This window comes from Drosophila serrata, unplaced genomic scaffold (assembly GCF_035046125.1).
Source record: "Drosophila serrata isolate PLE 108 unplaced genomic scaffold, ASM3504612v1 contig_293, whole genome shotgun sequence".
In the NCBI taxonomy this organism is placed as follows: Eukaryota; Metazoa; Arthropoda; class Insecta; order Diptera; family Drosophilidae; genus Drosophila; species Drosophila serrata.
Genome location: NW_028257191.1, coordinates 2,927,894 through 2,950,430, shown reverse-complemented (window position 1 = coordinate 2,950,430; position 22,537 = coordinate 2,927,894). Strand labels below are relative to the sequence as shown.

Genomic DNA, 22,537 nt, shown 5'->3' with positions numbered 1-22,537 from the left:
TACCCAGGTAGGACTATTGTATGGTGAATTACTTTCCCTAATTAATCCCTGATTAAGCATTTCCTGTACTTGGTTATCAACTTCAATTTCGTGAGCTTGAGCAAGTGGGTACTGTTTTGAATAAATTGGGGAGTTATGTGTTGTATTTAGTACGTGTTTAATGGTATTTGTAAATGTTAGATTGTCTCCTTCTTCATATTGAAGATTTTTGAATTTATTTAATAAACCTTTCAACCTTGAAGTTTCCTCCTGATTTAGGTGATCTAATCGAAATAATCCGAAATCAATTTTTTTTTTTGATGCCTGAGGTGATTTTTTAATTGGTTCTATTAGCTTTTGGATATACAAATTTTGGTTCTTTTCTGACTTTGAAGTTATTAATTTATATGTTTTATCAAAAAGGGTAACTGTACTATTTTTGTAATTTATAATTGATTGTGCATTTTTCAACAATTTTCTGCCAATTAGTATATCATAATTATTAGAAAAATTGTGTACATAAAATGGTTCAGTTGTTTTAAAAATACTATTGCTGGGTAACATAATTAAATTGTTCAATGTAATGGGGCCATTTGATGTCAAAACTTCGCATATAGTATTTTGAATAGGAAGGCAAAATATATTTTTATTTATCATATTTATTGTGGATCCTGTGTCTATAAGGCAATTGTATGTGCAACCTTTGTATGCTATTTCTATGTATTGGTGTTGTCCGGGGCTGTTAACCGAAAATTTTCGTTTGGTTCTGAGCTATTTAGATTTTGTTCATCTTTATTTTGGGTGTATTGGACCTGTTGTTGCTGTTGTTGTTCATTAGTCAACCTATGGTATTGATTGTGGTCATAATACTGTTGTTCATAATAATTAGGTTGTATTTCTTCGTATTCGTGTTCGTGTGCGTCTTGAAATCTCAATTCGTCAATAGACATTTTGGTTTGTTCACTGTCCGATGGTCTTAGTCGTTTGGTAACCGGAAAGTTAGTATTTTTAGATATAGAGGGTTGTTGTTGTTGGGGGTATGTATTTCCTTTAAAATGTGCTGTTTGAGGATTTTGAATTTTATTTGAATATTGTGGAAAAGGATTTTTGTGAGTAAATGGTTGTGTGTTCATGTATTGGTTGGGTCCGAAATGATTTGGCCACATAGTTTGGTTGTTAGGTATCTGTTGTGTATAGGTGGGTCTAAACGATTGTGTGTATTGATTAAAATTAGGTTGGAATGGTTGAGAATATTGTGGGTAACTTGGTCGATATTGGGTTTGTGTATTTGTATTGAATTTGTGTGGTTTAGAATTTTGATTAGGGTTTGAGTTTTTATTACGATTTTCTGGAATTTTATTTAATTCAAAATTAACATGTTCTTCATATATTCCCTCATTTTGTGCGATAGTGATTAATGATCTTAAGTCTTCAATGTTATGATGAGCCAAAATAGTGAATAATTGTATTGGTAATTTTCTGATCAATATTTTAATGGAATCTTTAATCGCCTGAAGATAAATAAGAAAGTCTGGCTGGTTACCTTCTAGATGCAATTTCGAAATTAGTATTTGACGTCGTCTTTCTGCTTCTTCGCAGAATGCTCTCAGATTTCCCTTGTAAGGTGTCTCCCTGAAGTTCTCCAGTAGTTTGTAGTTCGGTGCTTGGGGTTTAAATTCTGCAACTAGTCTCGATCTAAGGGTAGGCCAATCTTCAATGTTCGGAAGGCCCAATGATCGTGTTACGTGTCCGTCCAAGTTTCTTTCGATGGCTCCAAGAAGAATCCTCTGTTGTCGCACATCGTTAGTTTGGTAGAGTGAAATTACATAGTCCACTCTGCTGACGAAAGTGTAGAGAGTTTCTGGATCACCCTTAAAAGGCATGATGTCTTTTAGTTGCCGACGAGCTTCAGCAAGGTTGTTGTCGCTTAGTGCAACGATTTGAGGTGCGGCGATAACTGGTTGTGCCATTGTTACAGTAAATTTGTTGTTATAGTAAAATACAAATTTATTTTAGTTTATTTTTTATTTCACTTTTTAAAGTTGAAGTGTTTGTTTAAATTAATTTTCTTAAATTTATTTGTTGTTATTAACTGTTAGGTGCCGTTGGACTTATTGTGTTTTTGTTTTGTTTTGTTCTTCCACTTTTTGTTGGACAACCGAATTGGAATTATAATCCAAGTTGAAGTGTTTTAAAATGTTTGCGTAATTATTGTTCGAGAACTGAATTATAAAATTTAATTTATTTTTCACTCGAGGTTCTTTTTTTCGGATACTTTTTGTATCCTACCGACTGCGCCAGTGAAGTGTTTTAATATTGTGAGTCGAACTAATGTCCCGTCAGTTGACTAAGGACAACGCTAAGTTGAATTAAAACAAACGAATATTCCGCTTCACGTCTTTATTCAATTGATCTCAGCTTAAGACTAAATTATTGTGACAAAAATCTTACTTCTACTGCCCTTTGTTTACAAGAGTTGGGGAGCGAGATCGCCCGTTTGGGATATTGATTGAAGAATTATTTATGTTATTGAGAAGGAGCATTGCTTGCTCCGGATGTGGATTGTTTACATTGGTTCAGCGTGGGATCGCCTACGCTGCAGATTCATATTTCTTGGAACATAGCTGAATTTGTGAATATGTCACTATATATATTTTGGCAGCCATTGGCTTTTTGGCCTTCGTATATCTACAAGAAATTATGAAATATTTTTATTTTAGGTAAATTAAATCGATATTTTTATATGGTAATATTTTTGGTAAATCTTAGTTTTTCAAATATCATACTAAATATACATACTAAAATAGAAATTAATTTAATTCGGCAAACAGTTCTGTGCTAGTTTTTATAAGCTTAACAAATCTGCATATTTAGTTATTAAATGAAAAAAATGTAATTTTTTTTTTAAATCTCGACAATTTTAACGATGTAACCCCTTATAAAATGTTGAAAAATTTACGAAAATTTATTTTTCTACGGGAGATGGCTCGATCGACTCAGCTGTTGATGCTGATCAAGAATATATGTGATTTATAGGGTCGGAAATGACTCCTTCACTGCGTTCCAAGCTTCTGACTGATAATTTATTATATTATATTATGCAAAGAGTATAATAATGTGGCGCCAAAGTCAGGTTTTTAATTAATTAATTAAATTAAGCTGGTTACCAAAAGTAAACCTTTGAAAATATGTTTAATAAGACTTTAAATTAAAATTAAGTATTTGGGTTTATGTCAAGAAGGGAATTAATTGAAAAAGATATCCAGAGCAGAGCAAGCACAACAGATTCTAGACTTGGGCCTGATTCCTCCTTGAACACCTATATATAGGATATATATAAGACTAACCGGAATTGGGGACACGTCATTGTTTACTTCCATCCGGTGAAGAGTTAATGACACGTCATTGTTTACTTGCATCCAGTGTAGAGCTTCTTCCTGTTTATCCAAATGCAGGTGATATTTTCACGATCACATCCACTTTCACCATAGATGTTGCCAGCAGCCGCTCCGCGCACCGAATGAGGCCCGAGGGCTGGTAGCGCCCTGTATTTATAGTCCCCGAGCAAAGAGTGCAGAGAATGTGTGAGCGAGAGAGTAAGGGCTATCTCTGGAGAAAGGCAGAGGTACACATAGAGGGAGAAAGTGAGTGAGAGAGTGGGAGTTACGATATTAATTTAAATAGATAGCTGCAAATTTGAGGGACGGGCATGGCTAGATCGACTCAACCATTGATTCTGATCAAGAATATACTCTATATGACCGGAAATGACTCCTACACTGCGCTTAAATCTTTAGACTACAATTAAGAGCAGTGCATACAAATAAGAAACTCATAAATAAATAAAATGTTTTAATCATCCGATTTGCAAAAAATATATCTGAAATAACAAAAAATTGCTAGCTCTGACTAGATGCAAATACATATTTCGAAAAACAGCAAAGTTAATATTGTTTGTTTATTAATTTCACAATCGTTCTTATATGATATAGAAGTCAGCTCAAAGAAGCTGGGGTCGGAAAAATTTTTTTTTGAAATTTGAAAGCTGGAATCGTTTGCCCATCGTTTGCCCATGTTTGCCCACCTTTTACTTTTTTTTGCCCACGTCCAGTTTTGAAAATATTCGACTTTGAAAATTTTCATCATTTTTCGAAAAACCAAAAGTTGACTTTTTTCAAAATTTTTTTTTGGAAATCGCAATAACATCGTTTGCCCACGTTTGCCCACCCTTTAGAATTTTGAAAAAACTTCAAGTTTAGAAAATTTTCAAAATTGTACTGGGAAATTTTGAATTTTAAATTTTGAAAACTGGAATCGTTTGCCCATTCGTTGCCCATGTTTGCCCACCCTTTACTTTTTTTTGACTACGTCCAGTTTTGAAAATATTCAACTTTGAAAATTTTTCAAAATTATAACGTTTGCCCACCCTCTAAAACTAAATATTTTTAACAAAGAACGTTTGCCCACCTCTTAAAACTAAATAAAATCGTTTGCCCACCCCCTAAAATTAAATATTTTTAAGAAAAAACGATTGCCCACCTCTTCAAACTAAATAAAATCGTTTGCCCACCCCCTAAAATAAAATATTTTTAACAAAAAACGATTGCCCACCTCTTAAAACTAAATAAAATCGTTTGCCCACCCCCTAAAATTAAATATTTTTAACAAAAAACGATTGCCCACCTCTTCAAACTAAATAAAATCGTTTGCCCACCCTTTAAAATTAAAAAATTTCGTTTGCCCACCCCTTAAAATTAAATATTTTTAACAAAAAACGATTGCCCACCTCTTCAAACTAAATAAAATCGTTTGCCCACCCCCTAAAATTAAATATTTTTAACAAAAAACGATTGCCCACCTCTTCAAACTAAATAAAATCGTTTGCCCACCCTTTAAAATTAAAAAATTTCGTTTGCCCACCCCTTAAAATTAAATATTTTTAACAAAAAACGATTGCCCACCTCTTCAAACTAAATAAAATCGTTTGCCCACCCTCTAAAACTAAATATTTTTAACAAAGAACGTTTGCCCACCTCTTAAAACTAAATAAAATCGTTTGCCCACCCCCTAAAATTAAATATTTTTAACAAAAAACGATTGCCCACCTCTTCAAACTAAATAAAATCGTTTGCCCACCCTTTAAAATTAAAAAATTTCGTTTGCCCACCCCTTAAAATTAAATATTTTTAACAAAAAACGATTGCCCACCTCTTCAAACTAAATAAAATCGTTTGCCCACCCCCTAAAATTAAATATTTTTAACAAAAAACGATTGCCCACCTCTTAAAACTAAATAAAATCGTTTGCCCACCCCCTAAAATTAAATATTTTTAACAAAAAACGATTGCCCACCTCTTAAAACTAAATAAAATCGTTTGCCCACCCCTTAATTTTAAGTATTTATATTAAAAAACGTTTGCCCAACTCTGAATATTAAATAAAATCACTTAATGTGTTATGTTTACAATTGTTAAATCCGTAATATCGGTTGCAGAAAGTACTTGTTACGAAAAAAAAAACAAATATTACAAAATTATTATAAAATCTGGTTTGGAATTGGTTCAAATTGCTACGTTATAAAAATTCTACTACAAATTTTACAATTCAATTTTTTTAGTTTTTTAATTTTGCATTAAACATACCAGCTATTGCCGAAAAACATCTAACGACAGGTGCCAGGACAAAAAAACACTACTGCCTCAAACATGTTGCAGACAGAGTGGCGGCCATACGATATAAGTCGTTGTTGCAGAATTGTGATCCCGAAACTTTATGATTGCTACCGCCTATCTGACGCCAAAATTTCAGTGGAATATTTCTTACAAAGTTTCACGCATCAATGATCGCAACCGAGAGTCGTCTGGGAAGACTTCATGTGGCGCCTTTACGTCTATTATTTAGTAGTATTTACATATATAGATCCCTGTATTCTAATATGCAGATATTCCCATCTTTATACATGGCGCCAGCAAGTCCTTGCCTCAGGTAGTCCCACATTTTGTATGGTCTGGCATACGCAGGCAGAGGCGCCACATGAAGTCTTCCCAGACGACTCTCGGTTGCGATCATTGATGCGTGAAACTTTGTAAGAAATATTCCACTGAAATTTTGGCGTCAGATAGGCGGTAGCAATCATAAAGTTTCGGGATCACAATTCTGCAACAACGACTTGTATCGTATGGCCGCCACTCTGTCTGCAACATGTTTGAGGCAGTAGTGTTTTTTTGTCCTGGCACCTGTCGTTAGATGTTTTTCGGCAATAGCTGGTATGTTTAATGCAAAATTAAAAAACTAAAAAAATTGAATTGTAAAATTTGTAGTAGAATTTTTATAACGTAGCAATTTGAACCAATTCCAAACCAGATTTTATAATAATTTTGTAATATTTTTTTTTTTTCGTAACAAGTACTTTCTGCAACCGATATTACGGATTTAACAATTGTAAACATAACACATTAAGTGATTTTATTTAATATTCAGAGTTGGGCAAACGTTTTTTAATATAAATACTTAAAATTAAGGGGTGGGCAAACGATAATATTTAATTTTAAGACATGGGCAAACGATTTTTAATATAAATACTTAAAATTAAGGGGTGGGCAAACGATAATATTTAATTTTAAGACATGGGCAAACGATTTTTAATATAAATACTTAAAATTAAGGGGTGGGCAAACGATAATATTTAATTTTAAGACATGGGCAAACGATTTTTAATATAAATACTTAAAATTAAGGGGTGGGCAAACGATAATATTTAATTTTAAGACATGGGCAAACGTTTTTTAATATAAATACTTAAAATTAAGGGGTGGGCAAACGATAATATTTAATTTTAAGACATGGGCAAACGTTTTTTAATATAAATACTTAAAATTAAGGGGTGGGCAAACGATTTTATTTAGTTTTAAGAGGTGGGCAATCGTTTTTTGTTAAAAATATTTAATTTTAGGGGGTGGGCAAACGATTTTATTTAGTTTTAAGAGGTGGGCAATCGTTTTTTGTTAAAAATATTTAATTTTAGGGGGTGGGCAAACGATTTTATTTAGTTTGAAGAGGTGGGCAATCGTTTTTTGTTAAAAATATTTAATTTTAAGGGGTGGGCAAACGAAATTTTTTAATTTTAAAGGGTGGGCAAACGATTTTATTTAGTTTGAAGAGGTGGGCAATCGTTTTTTGTTAAAAATATTTAATTTTAGGGGGTGGGCAAACGATTTTATTTAGTTTGAAGAGGTGGGCAATCGTTTTTTGTTAAAAATATTTAATTTTAAGGGGTGGGCAAACGAAATTTTTTAATTTTAAAGGGTGGGCAAACGATTTTATTTAGTTTGAAGAGGTGGGCAATCGTTTTTTGTTAAAAATATTTAATTTTAGGGGGTGGGCAAACGATTTTATTTAGTTTGAAGAGGTGGGCAATCGTTTTTTGTTAAAAATATTTAATTTTAGGGGGTGGGCAAACGATTTTATTTAGTTTTAAGAGGTGGGCAATCGTTTTTTGTTAAAAATATTTAATTTTAGGGGGTGGGCAAACGATTTTATTTAGTTTTAAGAGGTGGGCAAACGTTCTTTGTTAAAAATATTTAGTTTTAGAGGGTGGGCAAACGTTATAATTTTGAAAAATTTTCAAAGTTGAATATTTTCAAAACTGGACGTGGTCAAAAAAAAGTAAAGGGTGGGCAAACATGGGCAACGAATGGGCAAACGATTCTAGTTTTCAAAATTTTAAAATTCAAAATTTCCCAGTACAATTTTGAAAATTTTCTAAACTTGAAGTTTTTTCAAAATTCTAAAGGGTGGGCAAACGTGGGCAAACGATGTTATTGCGATTTCCAAAAAAAAATTTTGAAAAAAGTCAACTTTTGGTTTTTCGAAAAATGATGAAAATTTTCAAAGTCGAATATTTTCAAAACTGGACGTGGGCAAAAAAAAGTAAAAGGTGGGCAAACATGGGCAAACGATGGGCAAACGATTCCAGCTTTCAAATTTCAAAAAAAAAAATTTTTTCCGACCCCAGCTTCTTTGAGCTATAGAAGTCAAATTTTCAAAAAATTAAAACCGAAAGGAAGAAGATTAATTACCTATAAACACAAAAGGACTTAAATAATTAATTACTTGCCTGAGAAATATGCAATAAATGCACAAGTATTTTTATTTATGAACAGAAAATTCTGCTCTTTGCCAGAAAACCAGTAAAACACACTCTGAAATGATTTTATTTTATTAATGTCAAGTATCTGAATATCCATATATTTATTTTATTTCGCACCACCCAAAGAGAGTGGTCTTTGGTTTGCGTAATTAGAATCGCAGTCACTCGAATGAAAGTTAATGCAACCATTTCATAAATGCAATGAAGCGAAATAAATATATTATCAGGAAATCTGCAGTGAAAGGTGCAAAAAATGGGATAATCATAATATGCTAATTTTAATTTGTATTTCCACATGGCTTGTTTTGCCTTTAAATATTCCTTTAAACGAAGTAAATACTACTACCAAGAAACCATTTTAAAATTCTTTCTAATATAAATTAGAATAGACCTGAAAGTTTATTGTGAAAAAAGATAACCCCCCTTATTGAGTGTGTCTGGTGTTTGTTGTGTGAGAATAATGATCAATGGATCGGAGAGTTAGCGATAGATATTAGACATATAGAAAGAATGTGCGAGACTCTGCTGTTTGTTTCTTTTTTTTGTAATTTAATTTAATTTACATTAAAAAATATAATTTGTAAATAATGAAATATAATCAATAATTCATCAAGGTGTTCAGATGTTTGGCTGTTGTTTGAATCGTTGATTTGAATTATTTGTAGCAGTTGAGTTTGAGTTTGAGTTTGAGTCTGAGTCTGAGTTTGATTTTTAATCTTTGAGTTGATTTATTTGTTGTTGCTGTTGCTGTTGTTGTTTATTGACTTCATTTCTGTTCAAAATCCATTGTGACACATATATATTGGCGAGATATATACATGCATATATATTTGTAAATATATATTGTATTAATAGATTGATATAAATGGTATTGCTTCAGATAATTGTTGTAAATAATTTCAATTATTGTTTAGGGCGGGAGTCACGGGTCAATAGTGGACACTAGTGGACGTGTGGACACTTAAGCTTCGGCCTCAACCTCCTCCTTCACCTTGGCATCGCCGGGCTTGCCCTTGGACCAGTCGGGTTTCTTCTGCTCGTTTGGGTCATCGGTTGGATGGGTGTGGATCGATCGATCATGGTGGTCAAAAACGAATGAGAATCGAGAAAATATATCGTAATTAGTAAGGATATTAATCATAGTCGCTGGCCACATACAACATCTGGATGCTCGGTGCCGGCACTAAAAACTACATTGTGTCTGGGATCTACATTTACAAGTGACGAGAGTGCGTCGTAAAAAAATAGAGATTTGGATACAATAAGTAGGTCAACTTGATGATCTTGATTAAGATTATGGAATAGGAGAATTTACCATCCTTTATTTTCGATATAATTATGATATTATGGATAAATATCGATCAAATTGACCTTCAACATTTGATGTGTGTCGTTTTTTGTGTGTTTAAAATCAAAAACAGAGAGTGTGAGTCACTATAACTACTGACTAAAGATCGTAGAGAGGACAGATTCGGATACGGATCAGTGTGCGACAAAAGAGATATATATAGAGAGACATATATAGAGCGGGTGCAGTGCACACGGGTGCTCAAGACATAACAGAAGGATTCTGGTTCTGGATCACACACTCAGGTTCTTACACTTTTTGGCTTGCTTTAGCACAGCGGCATCTTTTATCTTTTTCTAAAAAGTCGCAGGAGAGATATAGATATCAGATATAAAGATCGGTGTAATGTTGTCACGACGTCGAGTAGAGATTAATTAGAGATTGATTTTCTCCCCCAGCGGTTACCCGTATCGAAACTTACCTCCTTCTCCTCCTCCTCCAGCGTGAACTCCTTCTTCTTCACCACCTTCAGCTGGTTGCGGAAGTTGAACTCAGCGGCCTTCTTCTGCAGCTTGGCGAATTTGTTTTCGTATTTGGAGACCTTCTTCAGGGCTGGCTTGACGCTGCAGGATTGAAGGTGGAGAAGATTTGATTAATAATCCATTTCCTATCGAATTGGCTGGGATGTACTTACAACTTGCCGCGAAGATCGTTAACTTGGGCATTGAGATCGTTGATCTGCATTGATCGAGGGAGAGAGTTGGGAAGAAAAATGATATTCCATTAGTTAAAGATCATCGATTTGTTGGCAATCGGTCTATCGACACATATTGCTACAGCTACGGCGGGCAACTATCAAAATCAAAATGCTGCTGGAAGAAGTTTGGCTTCGGTTTTTCGATTTTTTTGCGAGCAAACATGCAAAGGGTACACAGGAAACGGGATGCAGAGACATATAATACTCTACCATTGCTAATGCTAATTAGTTACTAGTACTAACTACTATTACTACTTAGTACTACTTCTACTACTACTACTACTATTACGTGCTGGCGTGCGAGAGAGAGAGAGTGGTGAGTGAGTGCGTGCGAGCGAGCGAGCCAGCCATACGAGCCAAGTTCTCAGTGGTCTAAAACTGCCTAGTGGGAGCGAGACGAGGATAGTGGTAATTGCGTTTGGTTGCGGTTTTTGATTGGTTGGTTCGGATAATCGTGGATTGGATCTACTTTTATCGGGGGAATTTTCAGCTCGCGCCTCTCGTTGTTTGAACAGCATAACATCCAAATGTCGATTGCTTTTGCTTTAATGCTTTATTTGTAGTTTTATAGAGAGTATTTGTTTCGTTTATACATATATACACTAGACAGACACAGAGACAGAGAGTCGGAGAGTCAGAGAGACAGAGAATCAGAGTGAGACAGCGACAGAGTGATAGAGAGGGCGTGAGAGTCTGATTGGATGGGACAGATCGAGCGACGTTGGCCTCATACTACAACTGGAATGGAAATGGAAACGTAGACTGGAACTGAAACGGAAGCTGAGACTAAAAAGCCCCATTTTGGGCGACTGGTGGGGTACTGAGGTACTGCTTATTGTGATCGTTATCGAAGCGCTAATAACCAGGCCTCCTCTGCTTGCTCCCCTTCGTTATTTTTGTTTTGTGTTGCATTTCCTGCTCTGCTTATTTCTTTTCTTTTCTCTTTCTTTCGATTTGTTTGTTCGGCTGCGCACGCAGATTCTTGGCGGGTAATCGTGTAACGGTAATCGGTATCGGTAATCGGTATATCACGTTTAGTAGGCTAGCATTAAGTGATTTTCAATCGAGAAGTAATCGACGCTTGGCATTTATGCTTTTCAACTTTGGAATTCGGTTCTTTTTTGCTTTGCTTTTCTTTTTTTGATTTTTGATCTATGTTTTATTTATTTTCTTTGGCGGCTTTTCGCGGTCAGGAGAGTAATAGAAAAACACAGAAAAAGAGTGACAGAAAAACAGAGAGAGAGAGATAGACAGAGTGTGAGCGGCAATGAGAATAATTTACACAGACATTATTTACAATGAAGTGCGGGGAACAGATTTGGTGGCAGGGCAGAGAGGGCTCTAGAGGGCGTGGCTGATCGGGATTGAGGATTCTTGGCTGCTTTTGCTGCTTTGTCGGTCGTTTCGTTTGTTTTTGTTTATATTTTGTAGATTGTATTTTTTGTGTGTTTCATTAATTTTGTTTCTTTGTATATTTTTTTGTACTGATGCATGCAAAATGTCGCGTGCGTGCGTGCATTGCTTTGCGAATCGTGTCGTGTGCTGTGTATCTGTGAGCGTGACTGTACTTTTTAAGTTGTGCTGGTGTTGCTTGTTGTGATTGTAATTGTTTAATTGTTTAATTGTAATTGTGTTTGTGGATCGGACGCACAGACTAAAGTGCAGTTGAATAGTAGTGGCTGTAACGCGACGACAGCGGCACAAACAAATTTGTTGGTTACAGTTAGAGAAAAAAAGAGAAGTAACACACACACAAAACAAAAGTTCACAAATGGTGCAACAAACTATAGTTATCTTGCTGTTGTTGTAGTTGTGCAATTTACTAATACTACATTGCTAGTTTCTGTTCTTGTTTTTGTCTTAATGCGTTTATCGTTTATCGCTTATCGCATATTGTAAATCGTTTTTCTTGTTTCAAAGGATATCGAGAGAGAGGGGTGCATTGTAGTTGTGACTGATGAGCGTACTTGGATTGCCAGCTTAATTGAGTAATTTGAAATGAAAGGAGGAGGGGAGTGGCGGTGCCAGTGACTTGTGTGTGCTTGGGAGCAGACTTAATCTCACATCATGTTCGGACATAAACCCCACTGAGTGCCATTTTGCCACTGATCATACTCTGAACGCCAGTGGACCGGAAATGCGTTGAGTGGGTCGATAGATTCGATAACGATTTGTTGGCAATCCTCGCTTTCTCAGCGATCACTGTGTTTCCGTCTTTTGAGTCTTTCGGCTTTAAACGTGAGTTAAAATTGAAATTGAAATTGAAATCGAACGGGGAGTAGTACGAATAAATAGTCACAGAAGTGCACCCATGACACCCATATACATACATATATGCTTCTGTATATACACATACATATACGGGCGTTGGGGCGGAAGAGGTTTTTATTTAATTTTTTTTTGTTTTGTTTTGTGAAACAGTCAAGTATAACAGATACAAACTAAGAGACATGTTTTTTGATGCGCATTCAACAAGTAAGAAAGAAACAACGGAACTGAACTGAACTGGAACGGAACGGAACGGAAACGAACATGATACTAGAACTCAAATGAATACTTTAGAAAATCGATTCAATTTTTAGTTTTTGATACAATTTTGTTGCATTCTGTCTTTGGGTGAGTTTTGTTGGTTGGTTGGTTGGTTGGTTGTTCTTTTGTATTCAGAGTTTTTGACATTGATTTTGATTGATTGAGAACGAGAATTGAACGTTTAAATTGAAATTGTTGCAGTACCTCCCAGTCTTTTTTCCTGACTTCGTATTCCAGATCCCATTTCTGGCCTTCACAAATATACATACGCTCGTAATACTCTTCGCAAATCTCTTGCAATTCGCCTGCAAAAACATTTTATTTTTCGGGATTTGGTTTTGATTGATTTTTAGTTGGTTTCTTATTTTTTTGTTGTTGTAAAAATAAATAATATATGTTCTTTAATTTTGGTTTTCTTATATCGGCGATCGACGTTTTTTTTTTGGTAAACAAGTTCTAAATCTAGGTATGACTAAAAGTAGTTATGATTTGGCATTTACTGTTTATAGAGTTTTCTTTTGGTTTATCACAATAATGTTTATCGATATATAACTTATCGTTTGTTGTTTCGCAGCTTCATTAGATGTTATGTGTTCGATGAGTTTTCAATTCTTCGATTTTTCGCTTGGTTTTTTCGGTTTCTGTTCTGATTTGATATTGGGAAACAGAACACATCGGAGCAGAACGGAACGGACCGGGACGGACCGAGACGGAATGGAACGGAAGCGATCGTTACGGTTTACGTTATTGTCTCTTTTGTCGAGTCCTTATTATTCGGGTTTAGTTCAAAGTGACAATTAGTCAAAGGTAAGTCCTTAGACAGTCCTACAAGCTTCCATTTCGGCGGACCGAAGAAGTGGCTTGGTGGGGGATGACGGCGGCGACGGGGAAACGGGGGAAACAGTGTCCTTGGATCAGTCCGCTTCCGGACGGACAGATGTATGTACACGGTCGGACTGGGTACAGTTTCCTCCGCCGCTGCCGCCAATCTGTTTGAAGCACTCGCCGATGCGAGAAGATCTCTCTGATATTTTGTTTTTTGTATTTTTTCTGTAGTTTAGCGCAGTTAAAACAATATCAAAATTAGGTAAAACGAACAGAAGTATCGCAGTAAAAAACTAAAAATATGATTAGGAAATATTTAGAAATGAAATCAAGTAATTAAATATCAAGGGCATAATTGTAAAGTAAAGTTATGATTAATAATCGATTTATATATAATATCTTATATTGTTTTTTTTTTTTTTTGGTATTTTTTTGGCTTGATAAAAAAGTAAGAAAAAAACATTCGATTTTGGTTTCTTTTTTTTATGTTTTCGTATTCGTTTTTTTTGTTTATTTTTGGGTGCATGGGCAAAACTTGTTTTGTAAATCTTGGGGAATTTACCTCTTGGGCCTTGACTTTCTGCACGTGTTCTAAATCAAACTTATCGCCCTCCAAATTGTAAAGGCGTTGCCAATATTGTTTGCATACTGTTTGCAGTTCGGCTGCGGTAAAACGTAACGTCGCGTTGGCGTAACGTGATTGAGAAGACGTAACGACAAAGTTTGTTTCGGTTTTTAATGTGCGAGTGTCGGTTGTGCGTGTTCGTATGTATTGCGTGTGTGCGTGTGGGTGTGTCGGGTACGGATCAAAGAAGAGAGAGAGAGAGAGATAGATACAGATAGAGAGTGAAAGAGTGTGGAGAAAGTAAGAGAAAGAGAGAGAGAGAGAGTGAGTAAGTGAGAGATAGAGAGGGTGGGGTAAAAGAAAGGAGTTTCATGGAGATAGAAACAGAGTTAAAGACATACAGATAAAGATAGAAAGAGTGCGAAAGATAGATAGATAGAGATAGATAGATAGAAAAAGAGAGAGACGACGACAACGACGCATTAAATTTGTATTTGTTTCGATTTGATTTTGTTTGTTGGTTTTGTTTGTTCGATAGTTCGATTTGGTTTTGGTTGGCGCGTTTTCGAGAAAAAGAAGGATTAGATTAAGATTTGATTAATATAAAGTTATAGATTGAACTTGAGTTCTTTATCACCTACAAATAGTATGTTCTAGATGTAAAGACAGTGTTTCGTTTTTGCGTGCAACATGAAGTGTAAAAGTCTGTGACGGTATCGGTGTTTGTACTTGTTTTTGGTGCGTGACTGTACCTCTGAGATGACTGTACGTGGTTGGCCCTAACCTCTTGGTTAAACTTTCCTCAGATCCTAAAGAACATTCCCTTCTTGTTTACGTTTTTTTGGTTTTTTATGATTATTAATTAATTTATTAATTTAGTTTAGTATTAGTAGAAGCTTTTATTGTTGAACAAAATCACAAAAATACAAAAAAGTAACACACATTTTGTGTTTGCTACATTAAAAAGCCAAAAAATCTTGTGTAGCCACAAAAGAAAGCTTAAAGCTAAAGCCGCAAAAAGCAAAATAAGTCGCACACAAATACGGTGACATCAAAAAAGGTCTATTGTCTCGGCATTTGTTGCATTCGGCTTGGGTTTTCTAATCATTTGTTTTTTATTTCGTATTGTTTAGTACTTGAAGGCGGCAAAGTTACTTTCGATCGGTCCCCGTATAAATATTTGTGGATCCCGATCTGAAGGCTCTTATCTTAGGGGTTAGCTGCGTTGAGACTAGGGCTCTACTTTCTATATGGTATATACTGTGCTCTACAAGTGCGATCATCTATTCTCGGGTGCCCAGACACCGCGATATATTCGGGGAAATGGCCTCTCGCTGGGGCACAGTTCTTCCCCCCATTGGGGTTAACTACTACAAATTTGCTAGTCCGCTGGACAAAAAAGAAAAAACAGAAGAGACACCCGGACACACACACAAATACGTATTGAGATAGTTGAGTTGCCGGAGATGGGGCACAGCTCCGTAATATTTGCATATATCTTTGGGGCTGGTGTGCGATGGTGTCAATCTAAAAAGAGTTATCGACAAGTTCTACGAGATCTGCGAGAGATGGAAACTATATTTGTAGCATCAACTGTATCAACTGGCTGCTTGCCTCAAAGTCCTTTCTGGCTACTTCGTGCTCGAGATCGTACTTTTCGGACTCCAATTTCAGTATCTTACTGTGATAGTCCTGACAAACTTTCTGAAGAGTATCTGGGGAACGAAGTGTGGTTATCAGGGGGTTCGATCTGGACAGTATGTGTCGAGTGTTTGTGTGTTTTCTGGTGGCTGAAGAATGGTGTGGGAGTGTTCTGGAGTGGTTGTGTATATTTGTATTGTTTGTGTGAGGGAGATATATATATATATATATAGAGAGAGAGAGACCTAACATATACACTTTCCTGCATATAGAAAGAGACCTGTTATCGGGGGGTGAGCTATAGCTATTGAGTATTCTGTACAGTTTTAGTGCTTAGTTCGGGCCATAACAATTCCACGAACATCTAGTGTATTATACAATCAAGATTTAGATATATATAAGATATATATATATATAAGAGACAAAAGATATAGAGATAGTAGATAGATAGAGACAGCTAACAGAAGGTGTTTATTGTTGTAGTTGTTGTTGTTGTTAAGCGTTAAGAGAGCTCGAGATATTTGATTTTGATCGAGGATAGACTTAAGGCGTATTTAGGAGGCGCATAAAAAAATTGGTGGTGTATGTGTACCTCAACATCCTTGCGTTTAACAACATACTCAAGATCATATTTCTGGTCCTCCAATTTATTAATCCTGTCATAGTGTTGCTTGATCAGAGTTTTGAGTGTGTCTGTTCTCATTGGGTATTGGAGATTGGGTGGTGTATTTTGGTGTTTTTGGTGTATATTGGTGTATTGTGGTATTGGAGTGGGGTGTGTGTTGGAATGGGATATCGACAGACAAAGAGAGATAGAAATAGAGACACATTTAGATACATATGTTCAACACAGTGTGGTTAAGACTAGTGAAGAAGGCTCCTCTGCGACGCTGAGATCCGTTGGTGTTGCGGGTAATCGGTTATCCTGCAGAGCAGGACATTGCTAGTGCTTGTGTCCTTGTGTGTTATGTAATGGTTGAGTGTGTGTGTGTGTGTGATGGTGTGTTGTGTATGTATGCGATAGATGACACTTGTTCAACTTTCAATTATCGATTCAAGTTAATTTGCGACAAACGGATGTGTTAGATCCATCTGCCGCTCTTCTTATTGATTGATTCGCTTTATTTCCATTATCTGGTTTTCATTCATTATTATCATCATCATTATTTATGTCATTACCCGGCGGCAGCTGCAGGGCAGGGGTTCCAGCTTCAAATGAATGCCTGCCGTGCAGCTGACCAACCGGGTTTGTGGTTTAGCACCGGAAAACTCGTGGACCGAGGCAACTCACCTTCGCTGGCATCGCTGAGATTCCTGGGACTGCCGCAACGTTCTTCAATGATGCGTCTACGTTCAGCCGCTTTGCGTTCCTGTTCTTTCTTCAGCTCCTCAGCGGCTTTCTTACGCAGCAGCAACTGTGGATATGGAGATTCGTTGGTTAATTTGAATCCCATCAGGATAATCAGCTAAGAGCCAAAACTTACCCTGAGTTTCTTCTTCCTCTCTGGGGTCATGAAACCCTTCTTGGCCTTCTTGGCCTTGGAGGCTTCCTCCATGCGCTTGCGCACCTCGGCACGCTTGCGCTCGATCTCAGCCTGTTTAGCCTTCTTAGCCTGTAAAATTGAGACACAAGAACAATCGGAGTCAGCATCGTCCAAGCCTTTTGTTTTCCACATCCAACTGGACAGTCGCAAACGGCACGGCACGGTTACATGGACGCGAAACGGGACACGGTTACGTAGACGGACACGGATACGGTTACTGGCACACACGTACACAAGTGTACCTCCTCGGCCTTCACTTTGGGATCATTGGGATCCTTGGGCGGACCGGCGGGTGCGGCAGCAGCAGCAGGCGCCGCCTTGCCATTGGCAGCCGGTGCCGCTCCTGGTTTGGCAGCTGCTGCCGGCGCTGCTGGTGCCGCAGCCGCCGGTTTGGCCGCTGCCGCCGCTGCAGGAGCTGCGGCCGGAGCTGCTGCCTTTTTCTGTAAAGAAATGAAAGGATCTAGGATTAGATTCTATAATATATAGAAATAAACAGAAGCGGATGGTTATGCACGAGAGAAAGCTGTCAAAATTGGCATTAAATAGTTCAGGAAAAGAATGGACTGAGGGTAAACTTTCTCTTAAAAAAGAGGAGACCCTGAGCATATTGTATTTACTTTACTTTTAATTATTTAAGCTATTATTTAAGCAGCTTCTTCGCTCACAAACCGGAACCGGAAACAGTAACAGTGACAGTGACAAGGACAGAAAAAAGGCAAGGCAGAGGACACACACTAACGATAACAGACATAGCATTGATGTTGATTATCATTATCGGTGTCGGTGGCGGCAGGGAATTGATCCTTAAGCGATAGTTGGGAAGCGGGCGGGCTGTAGAGCGATCCTGTGGGTGGCAAGAGCAAGGCATTGTGCCGGGGGGTTGCCTGGCGATAGAACTCTTCCTTACCTCAACCGTATCCATATATCCAGCGAATGCCATCCGTTTCTTAGCCCAGTCCAAGCCCGATGCCGGTGTCGATGCTTGTACAGTGAAGATATAACGCTTTACTGCAGGTGAAAACCGGGGGGAAAGGGAAAGCGATTGTTAATTCAACTTCAATTCGAAAAAGCCCTTGGGTTTAAACCCTTTGGTTCAGCGATACTCACCTCACCTCATCATCAGCCATTTTGATTTGTGTTTTTGGTTACTGCAAGTAAGGAACAGAGAAGGAAAGCGAGAGGTGAGCTCAAGGTGCTGGAAACTGGAGGTGAATGTTGAATGGAAATGTTCGATGACATCATTCCCAATTGTCCTATATATATGAATATATCTATATATCTATATATCTATATATCTATATATCTATGCACAGCTATCTTATATATGTATAATCCATAAATCACTGACTCTCTCTCTCTGTCTGTCTCTCTGTTAAACGCCCACGAATACACAGAAGGCGGTGACCACAGTGCGTATGCGCAATGTATATAGCGGCATATTACGTATACGCAGCGGTGGCCATGCCGTATATGGGAGCAGTCACAGATCACTCTCTCTTGCGAGAGAGCGCTCTCTCTCTCATTCTCTCGTCTATTTACTGTTGCGTGGGCGAACCACTTTTTGCTCTTTGATATCCGATTACAAATGAATGCCAAGGAATAGCATGGATTTGTTTTAGGATCTGCAGAGATTGAGATATGGTTAGAAGAGAGAGAGATCCTTGAACTTAGTGAATTTTTTGGAGTTTCATTAAGAAAGTTAACGATGTGGGAGCCTACATACTTGTTTTTCTCGTTTTTTTGATTATTTTCTATATAATTTATGGATTTTAAAGACTCGTAAATGGAAAAATTAAACCCTATAATGAATGTTTTTTTCTCCAAAAAGACTTTATGAATAAGGCTTTCACCTTTTACAGCTTATTTTTGAAGTAATTTCTGATTTTCTGTCTTTTCTATATCCTAAATATCTTGAATTCAATGAAATAAACTAAAGAATTTGTACATTTCCCAAGTAAATATACTTTGTGAATTATTTCGTAATAATGTATAGACGATAGACATTATTTTTGTGGCTCAATTTTGCCATATGGTCAGGGCCCAGAGGGTTTATTTATATATATAAAATATATATATTTATATATGTATAGTGTCGCACCTTTGGCGACGAAGGTAAGGCGTGAAGAGAAAAAAATCTTCTGACAATGGCGACCTTCGGCGATCTGTCTGCAGAGAATATATATTTTAGATATATAGACTATGTAGGATCTGAACACACAGGCAAAGTGCGAGTGCGAGAGATTCTATTGTATCTAGTGTCTGTGTGCGATTTAAAAATAAACCTGTTGATAGATACAAAGATTTTTTTCTTTTTGGGAGGCAAGAAAAAATATGGCATGCTCCCCACACACACACACACTTTTGTTTATAAGTAAAAAAATATACAACAACAAAAAAAAGCTACAAGAAAATCGTATCAATTATTAAATCCAATATTGCGTCAAGTCAGAGATATCCACATATTTCTCTCTCTGCATTTGTGTGTGAGTGAGTGTGCGTGCCCTCTTGTGTGTGTGTGTATGTGTATGTATGAGTGTGTGTTTCTTTTTCTCTTTCCCTCTCGTTGGGGATTCTCAAGATTCTCGCTTCGCTTCGTTCTATTTTCAGGCACTTTCAGGCTTTTCTTGGCTTGTTTTTCGAAATGTATCTTGTATCTGTTGGATACATTTTTAGCTTTCACGCACACACACCACACACACACATGCAGTCACGCACATACGCACACACATACACTGCAACTTCTTACATAACTTGAAAAAAAAATATAAAAGAAAAATATATAGAATAATAAAGTATATATTTATGTCCCGTTTAGCTTTTCCTTGGCATTAGCTTTTGTTTCCTTCTTTTGATTTTCTTTATTCTTGTTCAGTTTAACACTTTCTCAAATCAATCATCACTTGAAAAAAATGTATAAAAAATGTTGAGTGCAAAAAAAATAGTAAAAAAAATATATATCCTTTAGGGAAACGCGCACGACCTTTAGATATATAGATATATATATGGAATATAACCAGCAGAACTTGGCTTTTGTTCGTTGTCTTTGCTTTTGTGTTGCTTTTTTGGTTCGATTTTTAAAAACAGTTTTTTTTCGCTCTTCAATTATTATGATTATTGTTATTCGATTGTTATTTTGTTTGCATTTATTTATTTAATTTAGTTTTTTTTTGGTTTTGTTGATGCTGTTCATATTCGCTGGCTATCTGAAGTTTGTGGCTCCGCTTCTCAGGCTCACTCACCTTCAAGGAATTAGAAAAAAAAGAAAAAAAATTCGGCTGTGCTGTCGATCACACGAATCGGATGATACTGAACGACACAAAAAGACTGAACGGTCCGACGATCCACGGCAGACTATATTCTGGCGGCCAGCTATCCAACGGATACAGATACGGATCGCTCGTTCCAATACCGCCCACCTGCCCGCCGTCCTTCACGGCGGCGAGAGAGAGGGAGAACGAGAACGAGAACGAGAACGAGAACGAGTCCGAGTCCGAGTCCGAGAGCGGGCGCTAGGCGGGATTAGGGGCAGGGGGTGGTGACAGAGGAGGGGTGCGGGACGCTGGCCATGTATCTGGGCGTGAGGCCTATAAATAGATTGCCCAAAAACCGAAATGGATACCGAAAAAAAGTGTTCCAACCGTTCAGAGATGTTCTCGTCCCACACGAACATCGCTCGTTGACGATCGCTGGCGTTCGGAGCAGTGCCGAGCTCGTTCCGTATCCGAATCCCTTGCCGCCGCCTCCTCCCGGACGCAGTGCAGCTTGGAGAATCGCCACGATGGCGGTGTGCCTCTGCCTGTGTCGGTGGTGTAAACGGAGCCGCTTGGAATTCAATGCAATGGATAAAAATAAGTTTTTGCTCCAGTTGAGGGGCCACGAACGATGTGCCAGTGCAGTCAGGCCAGAACGGATACCGATTCGGATACGGATACGGATTTGGATACGGATACGGATAGGGGGATTCGGGGTATAGAGGAGGAGGAGGTGGGATAGAGCTTGGGAGCCTTGGGTTAATTCCCTATCCAAGAATCCTTAAACTAAAGGGGTTTTCTTAAGGAAATTCCAATTACACTGAGGCAAAATATTTGTTTATTTCATGATTTTCTTTAATTATTATATTGTTTTTATTATTAAACGCATATAAACTATAATATAAGATTAGTTTAAAACAGAAAAAATACTGAATGAAGTGTTATTACTTTTCATCTTGACTAAAAATTAGTTGCCCAGTGAATTTTATCATAGATATAATTCCTTATTTATTACATTTTGGTTACTTAAGTAAGGATCAGCGATAGGTGAAAGTATTTTAGGGGAATCCCCTTGGCAAAATCAACATGATCAACATATTACATATGTCTATTCATTATACCTTTCCAGGGTATTATCATATCATTCAGAAGCTTAAAACCCAATAAAGAAGTCATTTCCGACCCTATAAATCATATATATTCTTGATCAGGATCAACAGACGAATTTTTCTAGCTATATAGGAAAGAAAACCTAATAAAAACTGGCATAGAAATGTATCCCAAATTAAAATTAATGTCTTTTTGGCTTAATTATGATTTTTTAAAAACTTAAATTTACCCAAAAATCAATTTTCTTTAATTTTGGTATATTATATACTATCATTATAAGAAATCTTCCTGAAATTGGGTTTGTTTATGCAATTATTTTTAATGTTTACTGGGCTTGATCCCAAAAAACTTTCATGTTGTATCTTAAACTATATAACTATATAAACTTTGGTATAGTTTTGTGAATAGTGAACCGTACATTCTATACATATCTCTTGTTTGTTAATATTAATGTTTTAGCGGCATTATTTCTATGGCTTCTAAATATAATGTTTGTATGTTATATATATTATATATAGATATAGTTTGGCGGATGACGCTGCAACACACATCACATCGATATAGCAAAGAAATCACGCATACGCCCCTCTGACTTGAGGGCCTTGCCTGCAACGCCAGTTTGAAAGTAATTCTAAAATCTTTAAATCGCTATATGCAAAATGCTTGCCGAATAAAACGTTTCGATCACGAAACAGACATCTATATATATATCGTATATATCGTATATATTCGTATATATATATATATAGTACATATGTTCTGGTCAGAGAACAACAAAATATTGTTGAAAAATAATGTGGCTCTCTCTTTCTCTTTAGCTCTATTTTGAAAATGTGTTTTCGATGATTTCTTATTTTATTTTTTTCCTCCTCGTATTTTTCCAATTTTGTTTTTCACAA

General features: G+C 36.7%; 1 protein-coding gene across 13 annotated transcripts; it reads right to left on the bottom strand.

Moving 5' to 3' along the window:
* Window positions 1–8,656: 8,656 nt before the first annotated feature.
* Window positions 8,657–20,630, bottom strand: wupA (troponin wings up A). Of its 13 annotated transcripts, none has more exons than XM_086836788.1 (10): window positions 20,517–20,630; window positions 18,390–18,425; window positions 17,520–17,717; window positions 17,218–17,346; window positions 17,025–17,148; window positions 16,326–16,426; window positions 10,111–10,154; window positions 9,898–10,039; window positions 9,730–9,772; window positions 8,657–9,161 (listed from the first exon to the last, which is right to left on the bottom strand). In XM_086836788.1, coding segments are annotated over exons 2-10 (798 nt in total). In that variant the 5' UTR covers window positions 18,405–18,425; window positions 20,517–20,630; the 3' UTR covers window positions 8,657–9,159. The 13 variants fall into 13 exon arrangements, with proteins under 13 accessions (XP_086692914.1, XP_086692915.1, XP_020808416.1 ...); XM_086836789.1 differs by lacking the exon at window positions 16,326–16,426 and adding an exon at window positions 14,090–14,190; XM_020952757.2 differs by lacking the exon at window positions 16,326–16,426 and adding an exon at window positions 12,907–13,007.
* Between the last annotated feature and the right edge of the window lie 1,907 nt (window positions 20,631–22,537).